At 42.7% G+C, this 20366-nt stretch overlaps 2 protein-coding genes across 10 annotated transcripts in view; one reads left to right on the top strand and one right to left on the bottom strand.

Moving 5' to 3' along the window:
• The window catches only part of DDX25 (DEAD-box helicase 25), a 36429-nt gene extending 19906 nt beyond the window's left edge, over positions 1-16523 (bottom strand). The window contains exons 1-8 of the mRNA XM_066254996.1: positions 16438-16523; positions 15736-15802; positions 15439-15477; positions 14823-14958; positions 12519-12611; positions 12328-12430; positions 9465-9579; positions 8414-8591 (exon numbers count right to left, since the gene is read on the bottom strand). Coding sequence (XP_066111093.1) covers positions 8414-8591; positions 9465-9579; positions 12328-12430; positions 12519-12611; positions 14823-14958; positions 15439-15477; positions 15736-15802; positions 16438-16500 — 794 coding nt within the window. The 5' untranslated portion in view covers positions 16501-16523. The remainder of the gene's footprint in view (positions 1-8413; positions 8592-9464; positions 9580-12327; positions 12431-12518; positions 12612-14822; positions 14959-15438; positions 15478-15735; positions 15803-16437) is intronic.
• Positions 1-20366, top strand: part of PUS3 (pseudouridine synthase 3) — a 284654-nt gene that overhangs the window by 256776 nt on the left and 7512 nt on the right. For 3 of the 9 annotated variants that reach the window (XM_066259657.1, XM_066259659.1, XM_066259658.1), the window contains exons 1-4: positions 17663-17767; positions 17910-18391; positions 19705-19832; positions 20168-20234. The exons of 2 other annotated variants lie outside the window; for them this stretch is intronic. Coding sequence is in view for 1 of the 7 variants with exons in the window: in XM_066259656.1 (XP_066115753.1) it covers positions 18325-18391 (67 nt within the window). In the remaining 6 variants the exon portion in view is untranslated. Of the gene's footprint in view, positions 1-17662; positions 17768-17909; positions 18392-19704; positions 19833-20167; positions 20237-20366 lie in introns of those variants that run through there. 4 more of the 9 variants (XM_066259661.1, XM_066259660.1, XM_066259665.1 and 1 more) reach the window with 3 other exon arrangements.

Genomic DNA, 20366 nt, shown 5'->3' with positions numbered 1-20366 from the left:
GATAAGGGGCCTGCTGTAGACAAAACAAAGCAGGAAAAAAATCTAGTAAAAGAGGAATGTAGATTTAAAGGAAAAAAATGGCAATAAACAACTACATATCAATAATAACCTTAAATGTAAAAGGATTAAATGCTCCAATCAAAAGACATAGGGTAGCTACATGGTTAAGAAAACAGGACTCATACATATGCTGTTAACAGAGAGCCACCTCAGAACAAAAGATACACAGACTGAAAGTAAAAGGATGAAAACAAATATTTCATGTAGATGGAAATGAAAAAAAAGCTGGGGTAGCAATACTTATATATGACAAAATAGACTTTAAAACATAGACTATAGTAAGGGATAAAGAAGGACACTACATAATGATAAAGGGAGCAATCCAACAGGAAGATATAACCATTATAAATATCTATGCATCTAATATAGGAGCACCTAAATAGATAAAGCAGACTTTGATGGACATAAAGGGCGATATCAACAACAATACTATAATAGTAGGGGATTTCAATACCCCACTAACATCATAAGATACTCAAGAAAGAAAATTAACAAAGAAACCGCAAAATTAAGGGACACAGATCAACTGGATTTAATAGATATCTTCAGAACCTCTCACCCTAAAGCAGCAGAATATACATTCTTTTCAAGTGTTCATGGTACATTCTCTAGGATAGACCATATATTAGGGCACAAAACGAGCCTCAACAAACTAAAGAAGATTGAAATCATATCAAGCATCTTCTCTGACCACAATGGCATGAAACTAGAAGTCAACTACATAGAAACACTGAAAAACACTCAAACACTTGGAAACTAAACAGCATGTTATTAAATAACGAATGGGTCAACAGTGAGATCAAGAAAGAAATAAAAATTTCCTTGAAACAAATGAAAATGAGCATACAACAACTCAAAATTTATGGGACACAGCAAAAGCAGTCCTGAGAGGGAAGTTCATAGCACTACAGGCATACCTCAAGAAGCTCGAAAAGGTGGCCTGAGAGGGGCTGTTGAGCTGCGTGCCTGGAGGCACCGGGCCTGGCCCAGTGGGGTGGAGGCGGGGCCTGCCTCCGGGCCTGGGGTGAGGGGTGGGATCCCCAGACACCGAGGGCTAGCCGCTGACTCACCACGTTTACAAGACCTGAGTGTTGAACCCCGATTATACTGTCTGTACGTTGCCTCCCCTCGGTCAGCCTGAGCCCCGGGGAGTAGGGGAGTGTGACTGGCCTCTCGCACTGCTTTGTCCCCAGAATAAACTACTGAAATCAAACTGCATTTCACACGTGTTTACACAATGTTGCTAAAAGTTTGTCACCCTCCCAGTCTTTTAATAAAATGGCTTTACCTTTTTGAACAAAAAACAAAAAAACAAAAAAAAAGAAGCTAGAAAAAGCTCAAATAAACAACTTAATCCTGCAACTACAAGAACTAGCAAAAGAACAGCAAGTAAAGCCCAGAGGAAGTAGAAGAAAGGAAATAATAAAGATCAGCGGAAATAAATGACATAGAGGCTAAAAAAACAATATAGAGGATCAATGAAACCAAGAGCTTGTTCTTTGAAAAAGTAAACAAGATCAATGAACTTTTAACCAGATTCACCAAGAAAAAAAGAGAGGACTCAAATAAAAATAGAAATGAGAGTGGAGAAGTAATAACTGACACAGCAGAAATACAAAGGATTGTAAGAAAATACTATGAAGAACTGTATGCCAAAAAACTAGACAATCTAGATGAAATGGACAAATTCCTTGAAACATACAATCTTCCAAAAATCAATCTGGAAGAATCAGAAAACCTAAACAGACCAATTACAACAAATGAGATAGAAATAGTTATTAAAAAAACTCCCAACAAACAAAAGCCCTGGGCAAAATGGCTTCACAGGCGAATTCTACCAACCATTCAAAGAAGACCTATCTCCTAACCTTCTCAAGCTATTTCAAAAAGTTCAAGAGGAGGGAAGACTTTCAAGCCCCTTTTATGAGGTGAGCATAATTCTGATTCTAAAACCAGGCAAAGATAACACAAAGAAAGAAAATTATAGGCCAATATCCTTGATGAATTTAGATGCTAAAGTTCTCAACAAAATATTAGCAAACCAGATCCAGCAATACATAAAAAAAAAACATACATCATGATCAAGTGGGATTTATTTTGGGGAGGCAAGGCTGATACAATATTTGCAAATCAATCAATGTGATTCATCACATAAACAAAAGAAAGGACAAAAACCATATGATAATATCAATAGATACAGAAAAAGCATTTGATAAAATCCAGCACCCATTTATGATCAAAACTCTCAGCAAAGTGGGAATACAGGGAGCATACCTCAACATGATAAAAGCCATCTATGACAAACCCAGAGCCAACATCATACTCAATGAGTAAAAATTAAAAGCAATCCCCTTAAGATGAGGAACAAGGCAGGGGTGCTCCCTTTCAACACTCTTATTCAATATAGTTCTGGAAGTCCTAGTCACAGCAATCAGACAAGAAGAAATAAAAGGCATCCAAATTGGAAAAGAAGAAGTAAAACTATCATTATTTGCTGATGATATGATACAGTACATATGAAACCTAAAGTCGCAGTCAAAAAACTACTGGACCTGATAAATGAATTTAGCAAGGTGTCAGGATATAAAATTAATACTCAGAAATCAGAGGCATTTTTATAAACCAACAATGATCTGTCTGAAAGAGAAATTAAGAAAACAATCCCATTCACTATGGTAACAAAGAAAATAAAGTACCTAGGAGTAAATTTAACCAAGGAGGTAAAAGATTTGTACTCAGAAAATTATAAAACATTGATAAAAGAAATCAAGAAAGATACAAACAAGTGGAAGCATATACTGTGTTCATGGTTAGGAAGAATAAACATCATCAAAATGTCCACATTATCCAAAGCAATTTATAAATTCAATCCAATTCCTATTAAAATACCAATGACATACTTTAAAAATATACAACAAATATTCCAAAAATCCATATGGAACCAAAAAAGAAAATGAATAGCCTCAGTAACCTTGAAAAAGAAGAATAAAATGGGTGGTATCACACTTCAGGATGTCAAGTTATACTACAAAGCCATTGTACTCAAAACAACTTGGTACTGGCATAAGAACAGGCACATAGATCAATGGAACAGAACAGAGAACCTAGAAATAAACCCGCACCCTTATGGACAATTGATATTTGACCAAGGAGGTAAGGGTATACAATGGAGTAAAGACAGCCTCTTCAACAAATGGTGTTGGGAAAATTGGACAGCTACCTGCAAAGAAATAAAACTAGACTACCAATTTACACCATTCACAAAAATAAACTCAAAATGGATAAAAGACTTAAATGTAAGTCATGAAACCATTAGCATCCTAGAGGAAAACACAGGCAATAAGCTCTCTGACATCTCTCACAGAAATATATTTGCTGATTTATCTCCACGCACAAGGGAAATAAAGGGCAAAATAAACAAATGGGACTATATCAAACTAAAAAGCTTTTGCACAGCTAAAGACAATATGAACCAAATAAAAAGGCAAACCACACAATGGCAGAACATATTCGACAATACATCTGATAAGGGGTTAATAACCAAAATTCATAAAGAACTTGTAAAACTCAACACCAGGAAGATAAATAATCAAATAAAAAAATGGGTAAAAGAAATGAATAGACAATTCTCCAAAGAGGGCATACAGATGGCCAATAGGCAGATGAAAAAATGCTCAACATCACTAATCATTAGAGAAATGCAAATTAAAACCACCATGAGATTATCACCTCACACCACTCAGAATGGCGCTCATCAACAAAACAACACAGAATAAGTGCTGGCGAGAATGTGGAGAAAAGGGAACCCTCCTGCACTGCTGGTGGGAATGCAGACTGGTACAGCCACTGTGGAAAACAGTATGGAGATTCCTCAAAAAATTAAAAATGGAACTGCCTTTTGACCCAGCCAATCCACTTTTAGAAATATATCCCAAGAACACCACATCAATACATCAATGATTCAAAAGAAGAAATGCACCCCCATGTTTATGGCAGCATTGTTTACAATAGCAAAGATCTAGAAACAGTCCAAGTGTCCATCAGTGGACAAGTGAATTAAAAAGCTTTGGTACATATATACAGAATGGAATACTATGGGGCCATGAAAAAGAAAGAAATCTTACTTTTTGCGACAACATGAATGGACCTGGAAACTATTATGTTAAGTGAAATAAGCCAGGTAGAGAAAGAAAAATATCATATGACCTCATTCATTTGAGGAATCTGACGAACAATATGAACTGAGGAGCGGAATAGAGACAGAGGTGGGATCAAAGGGACCAGAGGGAGGCCTTGGCCGGTTGGCTCAGCAGTGGAGCGTCGGCCTGGCATGCAGAAGTCCCGGGTTCGATTCCCGGCCAGGGCACACAGGAGAAGCGCCCATCTGCTTCTCCACCCTCCCCCCCTCCTTCCTCTCTGTCTCTCTCTTCCCCTCCCGCGGCGAGGCTCCATTGGAGCAAAGATGGCCCGGGCTCTGGGGATGGCTCCTTGGCCTCTGCCCCAGGCACTAGAGTGGCTCTGGTCGCAACAGAGCGACGCCCCGGAGGGGCAGAGCATCGCCCCTTGGTGGGCAGACGTCACCCCTGGTGGGCGTGCCGGGTGGATCCCGTCGGGTGCATGCGGGAGTCTGTCTGTCTCTCCCCGTTTCCAGCTTCAGAAAAATACAGGAAAAAAAAAAAAAAGGGACAAGAGGGAAAGTGGACAGATGGAAAGGGGATGATAGGATGGGACAAGAGCAGAAAAGCAAAACCTGGAGGGAAGGGGGGAGGGTGTTGCAGGAAGGGGGACAGGGGGAATGTACTGGGGAACATGGGGAGGGGAGGATATATTCGGGGGTACACTAGAATCTATGTAAACATAATAAATTAAAATAAATTTCATGTTAAAAAAATAAAAGGAAACCCTTCTGCATTGCTGGTGGGAATGCAGACTGGTACAACCACTGTGGAAACAGTATGGAGATTCCTCAAAAAATTAAAAATCCAACTGCCTTTTTACCCAGCCATCCCCCTTTTAGGGATATATCCCAAGAACACCCTGATTCAAAAGGAGAAATGTACCCTCATGTTTATGGCAGCATTGTTCACAACAGCTAAGATCTGGAAACAGCCAAAGTGTCCATCAGTGGATGAGTGGATTAAAAAGCAGTGATACATATACACAATAGTACACTATGGGGCCCTGAAAAAGAAGGAAATCTTACCTTTTGCGACGACATGGATGGACCTGGAAACTATTATGTTAAGTGAAATAAGCCAGGCAGAGAAAGAAAAATATCATATGACCTCACTCATTTGAGGAATCTAATGAACAATGTGAACTGAGGAACAGAATAGAGACAGAAACGGGATCAAAGGGTCCAGAGGGAAAGCAGACAGAGGCAAAGGGGATGATAGGATCGGATCAGAGAAGGGAAAGAGATTGGTGAAATTATACACACATAACACAATGTTATGGAGAGCAGGACAGCAAATACTGGAGGGAAAGGGGGAGGGCATTGCAGGGAGGGGGAAAAGGGAGATGTGGAGGGTAACACGTTGCAGGGAGGGGGGAAGGGAGACGTGGAGGGTAACACGTTGCAGGGAGGGGGAAAGGGAGGCGTGGAGGGTAACGCGTTGCAGGGAGGGGGAAAGGGAGACGTGGAGGGTAACGCGTTGCAGGGAGGGGGAAGGGAGACGTGGAGGGTAACGCGTTGCAGGGAGGGGGGAAGGGAGACGTGGAGGGTAACGCGTTGCAGGGAGGGGGGAAGGGAGACGTGGAGGGTAACGCGTTGCAGGGAGGGGGGAAGGGAGACGTGGAGGGTAACGCACTGCAGGGAGGGGGGAAGGGAGACGTGGAGGGTAACGCACTGCAGGGAGGGGGGAAGGGAGACGTGGAGGGTAACGCACTGCAGGGAGGGGGGAAGGGAGACGTGGAGGGTAACGCACTGCAGGGAGGGGGAAGGGAGACGTGGAGGGTAACACGTTGCAGGGAGGGGGAAGGGAGACGTGGAGGGTAACACACTGCAGGGAGGGGGGAAGGGAGACGTGGAGGGTAACACGTTGCAGGGAGGGGGAAAGGGAGACGTGGAGGGTAACACGTTGCAGGGAGGGGGAAGGGAGACGTGGAGGGTAACACGTTGCAGGGAGGGGGAAGGGAGACGTGGAGGGTAACACGTTGCAGGGAGGGGGGAAGGGAGACGTGGAGGGTAACACGTTGCAGGGAGGGGGGGAGGGAGACGTGGAGGGTAACACGTTGCAGGGAGGGGGGGAGGGAGACGTGGAGGGTAACACGTTGCAGGGAGGGGGGGAGGGAGACGTGGAGGGTAACACGTTGCAGGGAGGGGGGTAGGGAGACGTGGAGGGTAACACGTTGCAGGGAGGGGGGAAGGGAGACGTGGAGGGTAACACTGCAGGGAGGGGGGAAGGGAGACGTGGAGGGTAACACACTGCAGGGAGGGAGGAAGGGAGACGTGGAGGGTAACACACTGCAGGGAGGGGGGAAGGGAGACGTGGAGGGTAACACATGCATTTGGAGGGACACTAGAATCTATGTAAACACAGTAAATTAAAATTTAAAAAATAAAAATAGTATTTGACTATTTGGAAGTATCATTGATACATGACACACATAATGAAATAGGTAGAGAAAAATTAAAGATCCCTACACAGTGATACTAACTAAACAAGTGAAAATAGGCAATTACTACTTCTAGGGGGAAAAGTTGTACAAGAAAAACATAATTTTAATAATAGACTGCTCAGCAGTGAACAGTATGTATAATGTCATTATGAGACCAATACTTACTGTTAATGAACCATGCTCCCAGTATAATCATAGAGAAGTGTTAGAAGGTACAGGAAAAGTCCTACCTCCACCAATGGGAAGTAAGCAGACAATGACTATGCATCTAGAAATAGCAGTATGAACATATTTAAAGACATGAAGGTTACCATATTTCCCCATGTATAAGACGTACTTTTTTAAAAAAAATTTGGGGTTTAAAAACTGGGTGTGTCTTATACAGTGGTTGTAGGTTGTTTTACTAGCATTTCCTGCTTTTCCGTGCTTGTTTTTGTGCTCATTGTTGAAGACAGTGATTCGTCATCAGACACAGATGAGGACAAGCTAATGGGATTTTGACAATGATGAGTTGTATGAATTCTGTGATAAATAAAACTTGAGTTCAATAACTTTATGTGATACATTTTTTTTTAAATTTCAGGCCCCCAAATTAAGATGCATCTTATACATGGGGTCGTCTTATACATGGGGAATATGGTAATATAACAACAGAGGTATTCTCTAGGGCATGGGGCACAGGGTGATTACTGTTTTTCACTGCAATCTTTCAATATTTGACTATAACACTAAGCATATAAATACTTTTAAAAAATAATGGACAACACTGTGGTGATTGCAGAGGGCGTAAGGGAAGTGGAGGAGGGGATGGGGGATAACTGGTGATGGACAGAGACTTGACTTGGGGGGTGGTGAACACACAGTATGGTGTACAGAGGTGTGTTGTAGAATTGGGCATCTGAAACCTGTATATTAATAATTATGTTAACCAATGTCACCACAATAAATTCAATAAAAAAGTGATACAGATTTCTAAAGCTCACTCCCAGAAATTCTTTTTTTATAAATGCTTTTTTTTTTTGAAAGAGAGCGCGCACGAGAGAGAAGCATCAACTCACAGTTGCTTTGCTTTAGTTGCTCATTGATTGCTTCTCATACATGGCTTGACCAGGAATCAGACCCCATGGTCAAGCTGGCAAGCTGGTGATCTTGGGGTTTTGAGCAAGTGACCTCAGCATTCTGGGTGGATGCTCTATCTACTGCACCACCACTGGTCAAGCACTCCGAGAAGTTCTGGTTCAGTAAATCTCAGGCTGGTAATCAGTAATTTTCAGCCTCTCAGGTGATCCCAAGAGAGAGGCCTAGGACAGTAACATAATTTATTTAACAAATTACAGGAAAAACTTGAGACTAGACTAGTAGGCTCCTGATCCCGGGTGACTGTCTTCTTTATACCACTTATCTAGCCTTTGTAACCTTACAGTAGCCCTAGCAGATTTCAAGAATTCTCTTTAGAATCTTGCTTCAAAAATAGAAAAATTATTGGCAAATTTTGGAGCAAAACCCACTATATGGATTCATCTGTAAGCCTGTGGGGCAAAGAGGAAAGCTATCGGGTAAGAAGGTGAAAATTACTGCAGTCCAAAGGCCTGTGAGCCTGTGAAAACAATGAAAACCCAAAATGTTTTAAAGGTGAAAGAAGTGGCGAATTTGGCAGTAAAGACAGGTAGGAGCAGCAAATGAAATTTCTTACCCAAAGAGCTGGGAAGAAAGGATGATATGTGAAGATTACCTTTGAATCCGAATGCTTTGATCTGAGAACCCTTGTGTGTCGATCATCACGTCTGCCTCATCCAGGACAAACACACGAATCTTAGTCAAATCAATTAGTTTTTTCCTTAAACACCAATCCAGGACAGTCCCAGGAGTGCCAATTATAATTTGTTTGGTGATGTCAGTGCTTCTGGGAACTAGGGAGAAAAGGGTTTGAAGGGCTCCTTCAGACACAAACAACCCACCATGCAGGGCAATGCAACACAGCACTCTTAAGCTCAAGAACATGTCCTGATGACTATCCAAGTGCAAACCCCAAGGTCACTATGGTTTTTAATTTTAAATTAGTTTCTGAGTTTCTAGTTTTATGGTAATGATAATCTGCATATTTGATTCATTTTAATAGCCACCCTGCAGCAATCCCACTGTCCTACAGAAATACTGGCACAGCTGTAAAACCCCTGCAAACCCTCCCCAATGGAAAACCACCAAAATGTCTATCAACGGGTTACATGAAATGAATGATGGCATGCGGCTGGTCAAAAGAATGAAGTGGGGCTCTATGTACTAACATGGAAAGATGCTCAAAACATGTACGTTTCTGAATATTAAGGAAAAAAATACCCCCGTTTTTGTAAACACTCTAAGGAAACAAATACATACACGCACATTTGGTAAGCATATGAATTCCAAAACAAAAAAAATAAAGTAAAAAACAAATGATTGATAACAAAGCTGTAACTATCTTTGGAGGGAGAGTTTTGGAGGGCAAGGAAGAACAACTTTTACTTTTTACCTCCTAATCTGTGTTTTAAAGATTTTTTCCCCTGCTATATATATGTAATACTTTAATAAAAAAAAAACAGTAAAAGCTTTCTGTACCAAACTACTGAGCTTCAAAGAAAAGAATATATAAGACTATCCTCTTGCCCGATGTGGGAATTGTAGAAATAAGGGTCCTTATTATTAAGGTTTCTTATTATAAGAAAGCAGAGAAGTTATATAATATGCTTGTTAGAGGTGGAGTCAGTATTTAAAAAATCAGCCAAGACTGGCTTACTGGCACATACTTGGATTCCCTCGAATGGCATACATCACTTGCACATCCACACAGAATTCTCCCATCTGTTCAACCACACGGCCGGTTTGCAGAGCCAATTCATATGTTGGAGCCAGGCAGAGGCACTGTGAAATAGCAAGAAGGGGGAGGAGAAAGGTTTGTATAAACTATTATGCAAATTTGACATACAATTAAAATTTGTACAGGGAGAAATACAGAAGTAAACTTGGAGAGACTAGTTGAATAAAATATTTTCAACTGAATACAACTTAGCAGTTAATAGACCTGGTGAATGCTGAGCCTGACAGGGGAGAGAGAGCTAAAGGAGGAAAAATTGATACCCTTTGCATACTCCTCTCAGAGGGGTAATGAAGACACACAGGTGACTGGTCACCCTTTTGTTGGTGGGGGAAGAGTGGGATGTAAAGAGGTTGGTAATCAAAAACGGGGAAATACAAGACAAATTTCAGCCAGAGTGTGACCCTCATCACCTCCTGCCAGCTATGAAAAGTCTGCCTTTCCAGAACACTCCCTATTGATCTGATCCATCCCGGGCAGGATATTCCCTCCAGCTCTTTCACTTGTTATTGTCACCCCGTTACAAATGGTGCTTGCTGATGAATGAAGATGTTGATGAAAGAAACTGGTGATATTTAATATATACTTCAGTGATAGAGAAGAAAGGCAAACATAGCCAAAGTGTTAAAAATAGTTTCCACACACATTTCTCAAATGCAGCTTTTCATAAAAAATTTTAATTTTCATAATATCAAACCCCAAATAGAAATTTCCCTGAACTTGTCTAATAAATCAGGTAACATCCTATGTCTGGCTTTAGTTCAGGGGTCTTCAAACTTTTTACACAGGGGGCCAGTTCACTGTCCCTCAGACCATTGGAGGGCCGGACTATAAAAAAAACTATGAATAAATCCCTATGCACACTGCACATATCTTATTTTAAAGTAAAAAAAACAAAATGGGAACAAATACAATATTTAAAATAAAGAACAAGTAAATTTAAATCAACAAACTGACCAGTATTTCAATGGGAACTATGGGCCTGCTTTTTTTTTTTTTTTTGTATTTTTCTGAAGTTGGAAACAGGGAGGCAGTCAGACAGACTCCCGCATGTGCCCAACTGGGATCCACCCGGCATGCCCACCAGGGGGCAATGCTCTGCCCATCTGGGCCGTTGCTCTGTTACAACCAGAGCCATTCTAGTGCCTGAGGCAGAGGCCACAGAGCCATCCTCAGCGCCTGGGCCAACTTTGCTCCAATGGAGCCTTGGCTGCGGGAGGGGAAGAGAGAGACAGAGAGGAAGGAGAGGGGGAGGGGTGGAGAAGCAGATGGGCACTTCTCCTGTGTGCCCTGGCCGGGAATCGAACCCGGAACTCCTGTACGCCAGGCCGACACTCTACCACTGAGCCAACCGGCCAGGGCCTAAGCCTGCTTTTGGCTAATGAGATGGTCAATGTTTGGTTCCATATTTGTCACTGCTAGTCGTAACAAGTGATATGATGCACTTCTGGAGCCTTGAAGCGTAAGTCCCGCGTCACTGGAAGTAGTACTGTACGTGAGCAATGCTGCGCTCACTGACCACCAATGAAAGAGGTGCCCCTTCTAGAAGTGTGGCGGGGGCCGGATAAACGGCCTCAGGGGGCTGCATGCGGCCCACGGGCCGTAGTTTGGGGACCCCTGCTTTAGTTACTCACATCCCCAGCTTGTCTTGTTGATCAGAGTGTAAGCTTCCTGAGAGAATCCTTGTTTTCCCTACTGCACTGAGTACACTGCATACTTAGGTACTCAGCTTGTCAAGTGAATGAATGAGTCTAGTTTGGAGAAAAGGAGTGATTACCAAATGTTTTCCGCGAGTGGAAGTTATACTAGGAGCATGGCAAGGACAATCCCATCCCTGCTCAGTCACTCTCTGACACCTATGACCGTCTGTGAAACATTTCTGTCTTCAAGCCTCAGTTTCCTCCTCTGTTAAGAGTGAGGTTGGAGGATCTTCTAGTTCTACAGCTTTTTTTTTTTTGTATTTTTCTGAAGTTGGAAACAGGGAGGCAGTCAGACAGACTCCCGCATGTGCCCGACCGGGATCCACCTGGCACGCCCACTAGGGGGCGATGCTCTGCCCATCTGGGGCATTGCTATGTTGCAACCAGAGCCATTCTAGCGCCTGAGGTAGAGGCCATGGAGCCATCCTCAGCACCCGGGCCAACTTTGCTCCAATGGAGCCTTGGCTGTGGGAGGGGAAGAGAGAGACAGAGAGGAAGGAGAGGGGGAGGGGTGGAGAAGCAGATGGGCACTTCTCCTGTGTGCCCTGGCCGGGAATCGAACCCGGGACTCCTGCACACCAGGCCGATGCTCTACCACTGAGCCAACCAGCCAGGGCCTAGTTCTACAGCTTTTTAAGATGTATGCTCACTTCATACCAAGCACAGTGCTAAAAATGTACACTATTTCATTTCATCTGCATGACAATCCTATGAAGCAAGTATTCATTGATTCACTTATTCAGTGTTTAATGAGTATTCTACAAGCCAGGCACCGTGCGTGGTGTTAGGATTCAGGGTGAACAGAACAAGTACAGTCCGTGCCTTTACATTATCTTTACAGACAAGGAAGCAGACTCAGAGATTGACTACCTCGCCTAAGACATTCAGCTAGTAAGAAGCGAGGCTGGGATTGGACCCAGTCAAACAACAAAGCCTGTGCTTTCAATCACTGTCCCACATTTCTGCCCAACACTTTTCCCATAATTTTATGGAAGAATGGCTATTGTAAATATCATATCATTGTAGCAATATTACTTGTTATTAAAATATCATGGCATTGAAAGCTATCCCATCCCTCTCTCAGCCTTTCTTTACCTGTGGGAACAGTTCTGAGGCGTTAACTCTGCTTAGCATTGCCAAGACAAAAGCAGCTGTTTTTCCTGTTCCAGACTGGCTCTGGGCTATGAGGTTCTGGGGCCTGGAGAAAAGATGAGACCACTGGGCATAAACTAAATATTAGAGACTAAGAATCACCAAGTTGGAACACCACTACCCTGGAAACTCACGGATGTGCCAGCATCATAGGGAGAGCCATCTCCTGGATTTTGGATGGTCTGTTAAAACCCATTGCATAGATCCCTTTTAGCAACTCCTCCTTTCTGTCAGAAAAAAAAAAGGGGAAAAAAAAAAAAAAGATCAAACAATTATCCAAGAAGGCATACAAACAGCCAACAGATATATGAAAAGACACTCATTTTGCTACCTGTCAGAGAAATGGAAATCAAAACTACAATGAGATACTACTTCACACCTGTTAGATTGGCTATTATCAACAAGACAGGTAATAAGTATTAGAGAGGCTGTGGAGAAAAGGAACCCTCACTTACTGCTGGTGGGAACATAAACTGGTACAGCCACTTTTTAAAACAGTACGGTGGTTCCTCAAAAAATAAGTCCAGAACCACTATATGACCCAGCAATCCCTCTACTGGGTATATACCCAAAAAACTCAAAAACATTGGTACACAAAGACACATGCACCCATGTTCATCACAGCATTATTCACAGTGGCCAAGACATGGAAACAACCAAAGTGCCCTTCAATAGAGTATTGCATAAAGAAGATGTGGTACATATATATGTGAATACTACTCAGCCATAAGAAATGATGACACATTGCCATTTACGACAAAATGGGTGGACCTTGAGAACATTATACTGAGTGAAATAAGTAAATCAGAAAAAGCTAAGAACTACATGATTGCACATACAGGTGGAATATAAAAATGAGACTCATGGAAATAGATAAAAGTGAAGTGGTTACCAGGGGGAGGGAGGTGGGGAAAAGGGGAGTAAAGAGGGACAAATAAACTGTGATGGAAAATGATTTGACTTGGGTGATGGGCACACAACGCAATCAACAGTTCAAATGTTATAGAAATGTTTCCCTGAATCTTATATACTCATATTGATCAATATCATTCCAATAAATTTAATTTTCTAAATATAAAATAATACTTAAAGCCCATGATTGTTCAGTAACCTCAGAAATACAAACTTGAAAGGTACACTTCTAAATTAAGCCACTCTGTACTGAGCTTTAAAAGTAATATTTAGAAATATATAATTTATACTTTAATGCACAATCATGTCTGTAAAATTGTACCCCTAACATAATAAACTATGCTATGAGCCTAGGATAAGAACAGTAATAAAATCTAACATTGAACTTTCTGTTGAACCATGGAAAAAAGGAAAAACTCATCTGATATATCAATTTGCTAGGGAGAGTTTTCTTTTCCATATAAGCAGAAAACTACATGAGACTTATTATTTAATTCTTCTTAATGAATGAAAAACTCTGATGTTTAACAGCTATTTTCAGAGCAGACAAAAATTTTATTCTGTCTAGGACAGTGGTTCTCAACCTTTCTAATGCCGTGACCCCACAATACAGTTCCTCATGTTGCAGTGACCCCAAACCAAAAAATAATTTTGGTGGCTACTTCATAACTGTAATTTTGCTACAGTTATGATTCGGAATGTAAATACCTGATATGCATTATGTATTTTCTAATGGCTTTAGGTGACCCCGTTGGGGTCGCGACCCACAGGTTGAGAACCACTGGTCTAGGAGCAGAAGACACTATTACCTTATCCTTCTGAGCCAGTATTTTTAAACACTTCTTCCCTGGGGTCTCATGATGGATGTTAGAAAGAGGATAGTGAAGTGGGCTAGAACATTTCCACCTTCAATAACGCATATTTTGGATGTGCTTAATTGGCAGGTTAATTGGTGGATTACTGGCAGCCCCAACTTTTAATCATAGGTAGGCTTCTCCTTCCATTTAGAAAATGTGTGGGCAGTGAGATTTTGGACCTTTCCTCTTTATGTAAGTCCACATCAGTAAAATACACTTCTTTAATACCAATTGATAAGTCCCTAGGAAATGCAAACCCATTTGAGAAAGGAATTCTTTTTAATACTATTTGAAACTAAATATAATTAGAAAGGTAAAAGCTTGTAACTTATCTAAAGGGTGTGGGGCAGGAAACGGGTCATTAGTGTCCCCATCTCTGTATTCTGGTATGGAAAGTAGTAATATATGCCTGTGTCTGGTGTAGCTGTTTCCCTTAGCACAGAAAGATTTACTTCACCATCAAAAATGTTCTAAATTTGCTGAACAATTCAGGTAGCTGAGTGTTCCTCTTTGAGCTGTATTTTAATTGCATGCAAAACATACACATTTCACTTTAATATTGAATATAAGAACATAAAGGAGATTCTCATGGTTTCATTATTAGCAGATCACTTTGTTCTGTGCTATGCTTCCCAGCATTTCTCCCACTAAAAGAGTAAAAACACTCACAGCCGCAGCTCTTCAAATGTTTTCACTGAGTATAGTGGAGAGCTGGGATCCTTTTGTAAGACTTCAACTTGGTGACTGGATTCTACTAAAGACTGTTGGATTAACTTGTTCAAGAGTGAATTAGCTGCCAAATCCACTAGAAAAGCAAGAATAAAGGGATATTGCAGGGAGAAATTCAAGCTTTCTAAATGACAGTAAGTTGCTCCCTCCCATCCAGTGGTATATGTCAAGCAAATGCTCCTACTCTCATCTTTCTGCTATGTAAGTTTCCAGAAAGAATGACATAACACTGAGAATTCCTCTTTTTCATGAGGACCCAGTTTCTAATGCTCTGCTGTCACACCAACATCTAGCTTCAAGCAAGTCTACATCCACTATCACTAGGCCTAATGTTTCCCTCACCAGCTGAAAATTCTAAACCCATTCTTACATATTCCATTTCAACTTCTTCTAAATAAATATGCCCCAGTCCTAACTTACTATTTCTCCTGATATTCACTATTTATAAAAAAGGAAGCAAAGGCAGTTCTCCAATGACATTACATTATTCATATTATGAAAATCATGATTAACTGAAATAATGCTAGTAGATACATGCAAGTGAATCATCTCCTACCTACATCTTCATCATCTTCTTCTGTGTTAATAAAATTACCTAAAAGGATGGAAGAGAAACAATAAATGTAAAGATAAGTGCTAAGTAGAAATGTAAAGTGTATTATCCCAGTTTCTCTTGCTGTCTTGACAGCGTGCACTGACAGGAAGGGTCATCCGAGGAACGGGTAAAAAGACTGGGGAAGTGGAGGGCCCTGAATGTTAAATGAAGGGAACCACATATATTTCAGTCGCCGGAGACATGAGGAAAACAATGCTCTTTATCTGAGGCCAATCTGCATTAACCTAGAGCACTTACCTAGGTTGGGAACTGGAGTCTTCTTAATACCCGGAAGGTTCTTCCGGGGATGGATGAGGTTTGAAAACTATTGAAAGACACAAATTTCAACCAACATTAGGAAGCAAAATGTCAAGAAGTCCAGTGCTACCCCTAACAGGGGCTGGAAGAGATGCAGGAAAGACCGCCCAAATACTGTTTTCTTTACAATGTTAGGTATAAATAGATTCTTTTCAGGAACAGTTTTCCTGTATGAAATTATCCTAAAACTGGAAAAGACTTTCTGTTCCCCTGTATGTGCAGTTCCTCTTCACAGGCCTCTAGTCTAAATGTGGCAGTACCCTGAGGGCTGGGATCACACATGATCAAAGGATGGTGGACAGACAGACGGAAGGAAGCTAGCTGAGGCTTAATAGTCAAATTGGCAAAGCAGAAAACTCAGGGTCTGATTGGGACTACCAGCTGCTTTCCCTTCCAGGACTTCTAGATGTCTTTATTTTGCCCATTCAAATCAAAGGTCTTGTCTCTCTAGGTCTCCTTTTTCCGGGCCTTCTTTCAAGTCCTTGCCCCTTGGCATCTCCCCTCCACTACTGGCCACCCTACTCCCCCAACCCCCCGCCCAACGCCCCCCCCCCCCGCGTTCACCACCCCGCCCCGCAAATTTCCCCCCGGGAGTGCTGTCCTAGCCCCTGGCCCTCTGCCCTCCGGGTTGGTGGCCGTTACGTGGCTGTCCAGGTGATCGCTCTCTGCAGCCCCCGGGTCACTCTCCCAAAGTAACGACGCCATGGCTGTGTTCGCGGCTCGGACCCCAGCACGTGCGTTCGGCGCTGCGAGGCAGGTGGGGTAGCGGCGGCCAATGGGCTTCCTCAGCGGGCGGGGTCACGAGCCGGACCTCCGCCGCCGAGCGCAGGCGCCTAGCTCCCGCGAGGAAGGGGAGGAGGCGGGGTTGTCCGCGGAGCGGGAGGGTTGTTGGGGGTCGGGGGAAGTGGTCGCAGTGTCCATTTGCCTGCTGCTGACTTATGATACGGCAACGGCGGCTCGGGGCTCTGCGCAGCAACAACCTTCTCAATGACCCGAGTTCCATTCCCTTACTCCCTCACTCTCCAGGTAGTTCTCTGGGTCAGGCTAGATCCCCGCCCCACTTCAAGCTGTCACGCCCACGTTTTCCCCAACATTTCCACTTCTTCGTGACAAGAAATAAAAAAGGCTGTGAATTGCTAAGAAAGTGGAGAGTCAAAATGGGTACGTTTCACCTGACAAATGAATTCGGACGCGAAAGATACGAAGAGGCAGTCAAGTTCAGGTTCTAACTTTCGACCCTATTTCTAAATGCCGGTGATGCCCCCAGACTGGCTTATTTTCATTCTAATTCTGATGAGTGTCCCTTGCTAAAGCAATACTGAGAAAACGGTTCCTTTTAGTAAAATCTCCACCTCTTACCTGGACTGCATAATATAGGATAGATTCCTTCTACTACTGACTGCCGAACTTGGACAAAAGGAACAGATCTTTTCCACTTTTTCTAACAGGAATTTTGAGATTTGGATCAGTCTCTGGAAAAAAATAAACTCTACAAAAATCTAGTTATGCTCTCTCCGTGGTGCTGAAGCCAGTTAGCCACCCGCAGGCTCCTCAATTTGTTTTGAAATTATCAAAATCCTTTTCAGCTCTTATATGCGGGTTCTAGTAGTAAATTATTATTATTTGTCTCACTATGGTAACGTGGGGAAAATGGCTGTGTTAGGCTTGCTCCGGGTTTACCGGCTGCAAGCACTTTGCCTGATTGGTGCGTGGGCGCATGGCAGCGCCACCTGTAAGTAAGTGGTCTAGGTAAGGCTGCAGGTGCTTTCCCTCCAACGCGATTCTCCCAGATCACTCTTCCGCCACCACGGTAGGGTGCGCTTTTCCCTGCTCCCTTGCCCTTCTATTTGTTCGCCTGTCTTTGCCAGCCTCCAATGAATGGGTATAGCCCGACGCTTTCCGACCCGCAGTTCCTCTACCGTCTGCGAGAATTCAATGGGAACCTGCCTGGCCTCAACCACCAGCATTACAGGTAACTTTATACGAATTTAAACAGGTATAAAATCAAGCCAGGTTCTTTCATCTTAGTTTTCGTATAAGAGTGGCAGACCTTCGAAAAGTTACTTATCTATTATTTTTTGCGCAGTGAAATTTATGTTTATTTCTGTTACTAGGCCAGGCCTTAGGTAGAGAAACGGTGGCCAGACTGGAAAACACTAGGCTGATTTACACTTTAAGCCTACATTCCTATCTTAGAACTACATTTCCTACAAAGCTGGACTACAACTCCCATGAGTCCCCCGAGCGCGCCCCGGAGGCGCAAAGTGACAGCTTCCTGTCTCGCGAATAGCCGCTCCGCCAAACACCAGAAGGTAAGGGTGGGGTTTGGTGATTGGCTGTTTTCTGGTTTCTACAAAGAGGAACGGACGAATGAACAAATATTTGAACCTGTTTCTCTTCCGTGCCCCATTTCGTACTCGGACCGTTTCCGGAGTGGAACCTCGCTTAAGACCATGTGCTTGTGTTTAGTGCTTCTTGGAACTCCTGGCGAAAATTCGCAGCCAAAGGAGTTGCTTTTATTCGATTTAGATGGCCCTTGGACTGTGGAGTGAAACCTCTGTTGCCTCGGTGAAAACAGCCAGGGGTTGGGATCTCAGTAAGTTGTGGGGTGGGAGGAAGCGGCGACATTTTTCATTGTTTGGGGGATTGTTTTCCAGTGCTAGTGATCATAGGTTCGTTTTCTGATCCTGTGGGTATTACCCCTCCTTCCCTCATTTGTTTAAAATAAACTTTATCATAGAATACTTTTTTTACTACTCCACTACTTACTAATATTTTCCAGACTAAATTTTAACTTAAAAAAATGAAACTAGGAACGGCTGTTTCGGCGTTAACAGGCGATGCTCGGCACACGCACGAATACCCGCTTTGTGGTCATTTGGCGGCCCCTTCCAGGGGTCCGCGGTCAGCCTGGGAACCTTCCTGAAAAGGGTATGGTGTCCTGGAGAATGCACTGCACTGACGGAGGAGTCTTGGGCTCGTCCACTTTTTGCCATAAATCTTATTAACCACGCTTAAACCCTTTGGACTGGTTCTTTGGTTTAAAAAGGGTTACTAGATAATCACTTTGGAAACTTTCTGACTTGTAATAATGGGCTTTGAGATATAAAGAAGGTAAAACACTGGAGTGTTTTGCTGTAATTTGCACGTAAAAATGCCATGTAGCTTTTAAATTTAAAAAATACAACTAGGCCTTGGCCGGTTTGCTCAGCGGTAGAGCGTCGGCCTGGCGTGCAGGGGACCCGGGTTCGATTCCCGGCCAGGGCACACAGGAGAAGCGCCCATTTGCTTCTCCACCCCCACCCCCCTCCTTCCTCTCTGTCTCTCTCTTCCCCTCCCGCAGCCAAGGCTCCATTGGAGCAAAGATGGCCCCGGGCGCTGGGGATGGCTCCTTGGCCTCTGCCCCAGGCGCTAGAGTGGCTCTGGTCGCGGCAGAGCGACGCCCCTGGTGGGCGTGCCGGGTGGATCCCAGTCGGGCGCATGCGGGAGTCTGTCTGTCTCTCCCCGTTTCCAGCTTCAGAAAAATACAAAAAAAAAAAAAAAATACAACTAAAAAAATACAATAACTAGGTAGTTATTAAGAAAATAAAAACTACCTTTAATCCCACTACTGTTTGATCTTTCCATGTTTTGCGTGTGGGTATGGGTGTAGGACCGAGATCATACTGCAGTTTCCAACCTACTAGTTTCATTTAATATGCATTTTTCCATTAGCTTCCCACTGACTAATGTTCTATTTAACCACTTCACTGTTTTATGATTTGTAGTTGATATATCCTATATCTTTGAGTCACTGATTATTTCCCTGATAAATGCTTAGCAGTGGAACTGGGTGAATGAATGATGTAGCTTAAATATAGAGGAAATGTATTTTAGCAGATAGGTCAAATTTATTCAATTTTGTCACAGCTGTTTTAGTTTGAACGAGCAAACCATCTCTGCTATCACTCTTCCGTCTTCATGTTAAAACTGACAACCTTCAGTTTGTTGATGTTCCTCATTGGATTAGAATCAAGAACAGGGAGATCCAATTTCAGGTGAGCATAATTGTTTTGGTCTGTACTCAAATAGGCCAGATTCATTTGGTATTTATGTTTGCATCTGGTTCTAGATGTTAACAGTTTGAAGTGCTGTTGCAGTGGGACTGGCCTTAATGTGACAGGCATAATTTCTAAGGCAACCTCAGTGGCAAATTATAAAACGCATGGTATTCTAGAAGTAACAATTGAAGGACAATATATTGAAATAATTTTGAAAGTAATCTTGGGCTAGAATCCTATGTCATATAGCGCTTTTGTTGAGCATCTATTAAAAAGTATTTAACATGGACTTACTAATGAAGGATAGCTATGCTGTTACCTTTCTTCTTTAGGGCTGTGTGTCAAGGACAGGTTTTGGTGCTTCCGGTTGGCCGTCATTTAGGCTGTGAGAGTATGATGGTGAGTACAGTTGTAAGCAGAATCATAACTCAGGTTTGAAGTCACCTTACTTTGGGAAGTACTTAAGTAAAAATTAGGGAAGTCCACAAGTTTCCAAAATTCTTTCATGGATAAGCTTAATGCCCAGAAACT

The sequence above is a fragment of the Saccopteryx bilineata genome, chromosome 2 (genome assembly GCF_036850765.1).
Source record: "Saccopteryx bilineata isolate mSacBil1 chromosome 2, mSacBil1_pri_phased_curated, whole genome shotgun sequence".
Classification (NCBI taxonomy): domain Eukaryota; kingdom Metazoa; phylum Chordata; class Mammalia; order Chiroptera; family Emballonuridae; genus Saccopteryx; species Saccopteryx bilineata.
This window is presented reverse-complemented; position numbering and strand designations above follow the sequence as displayed.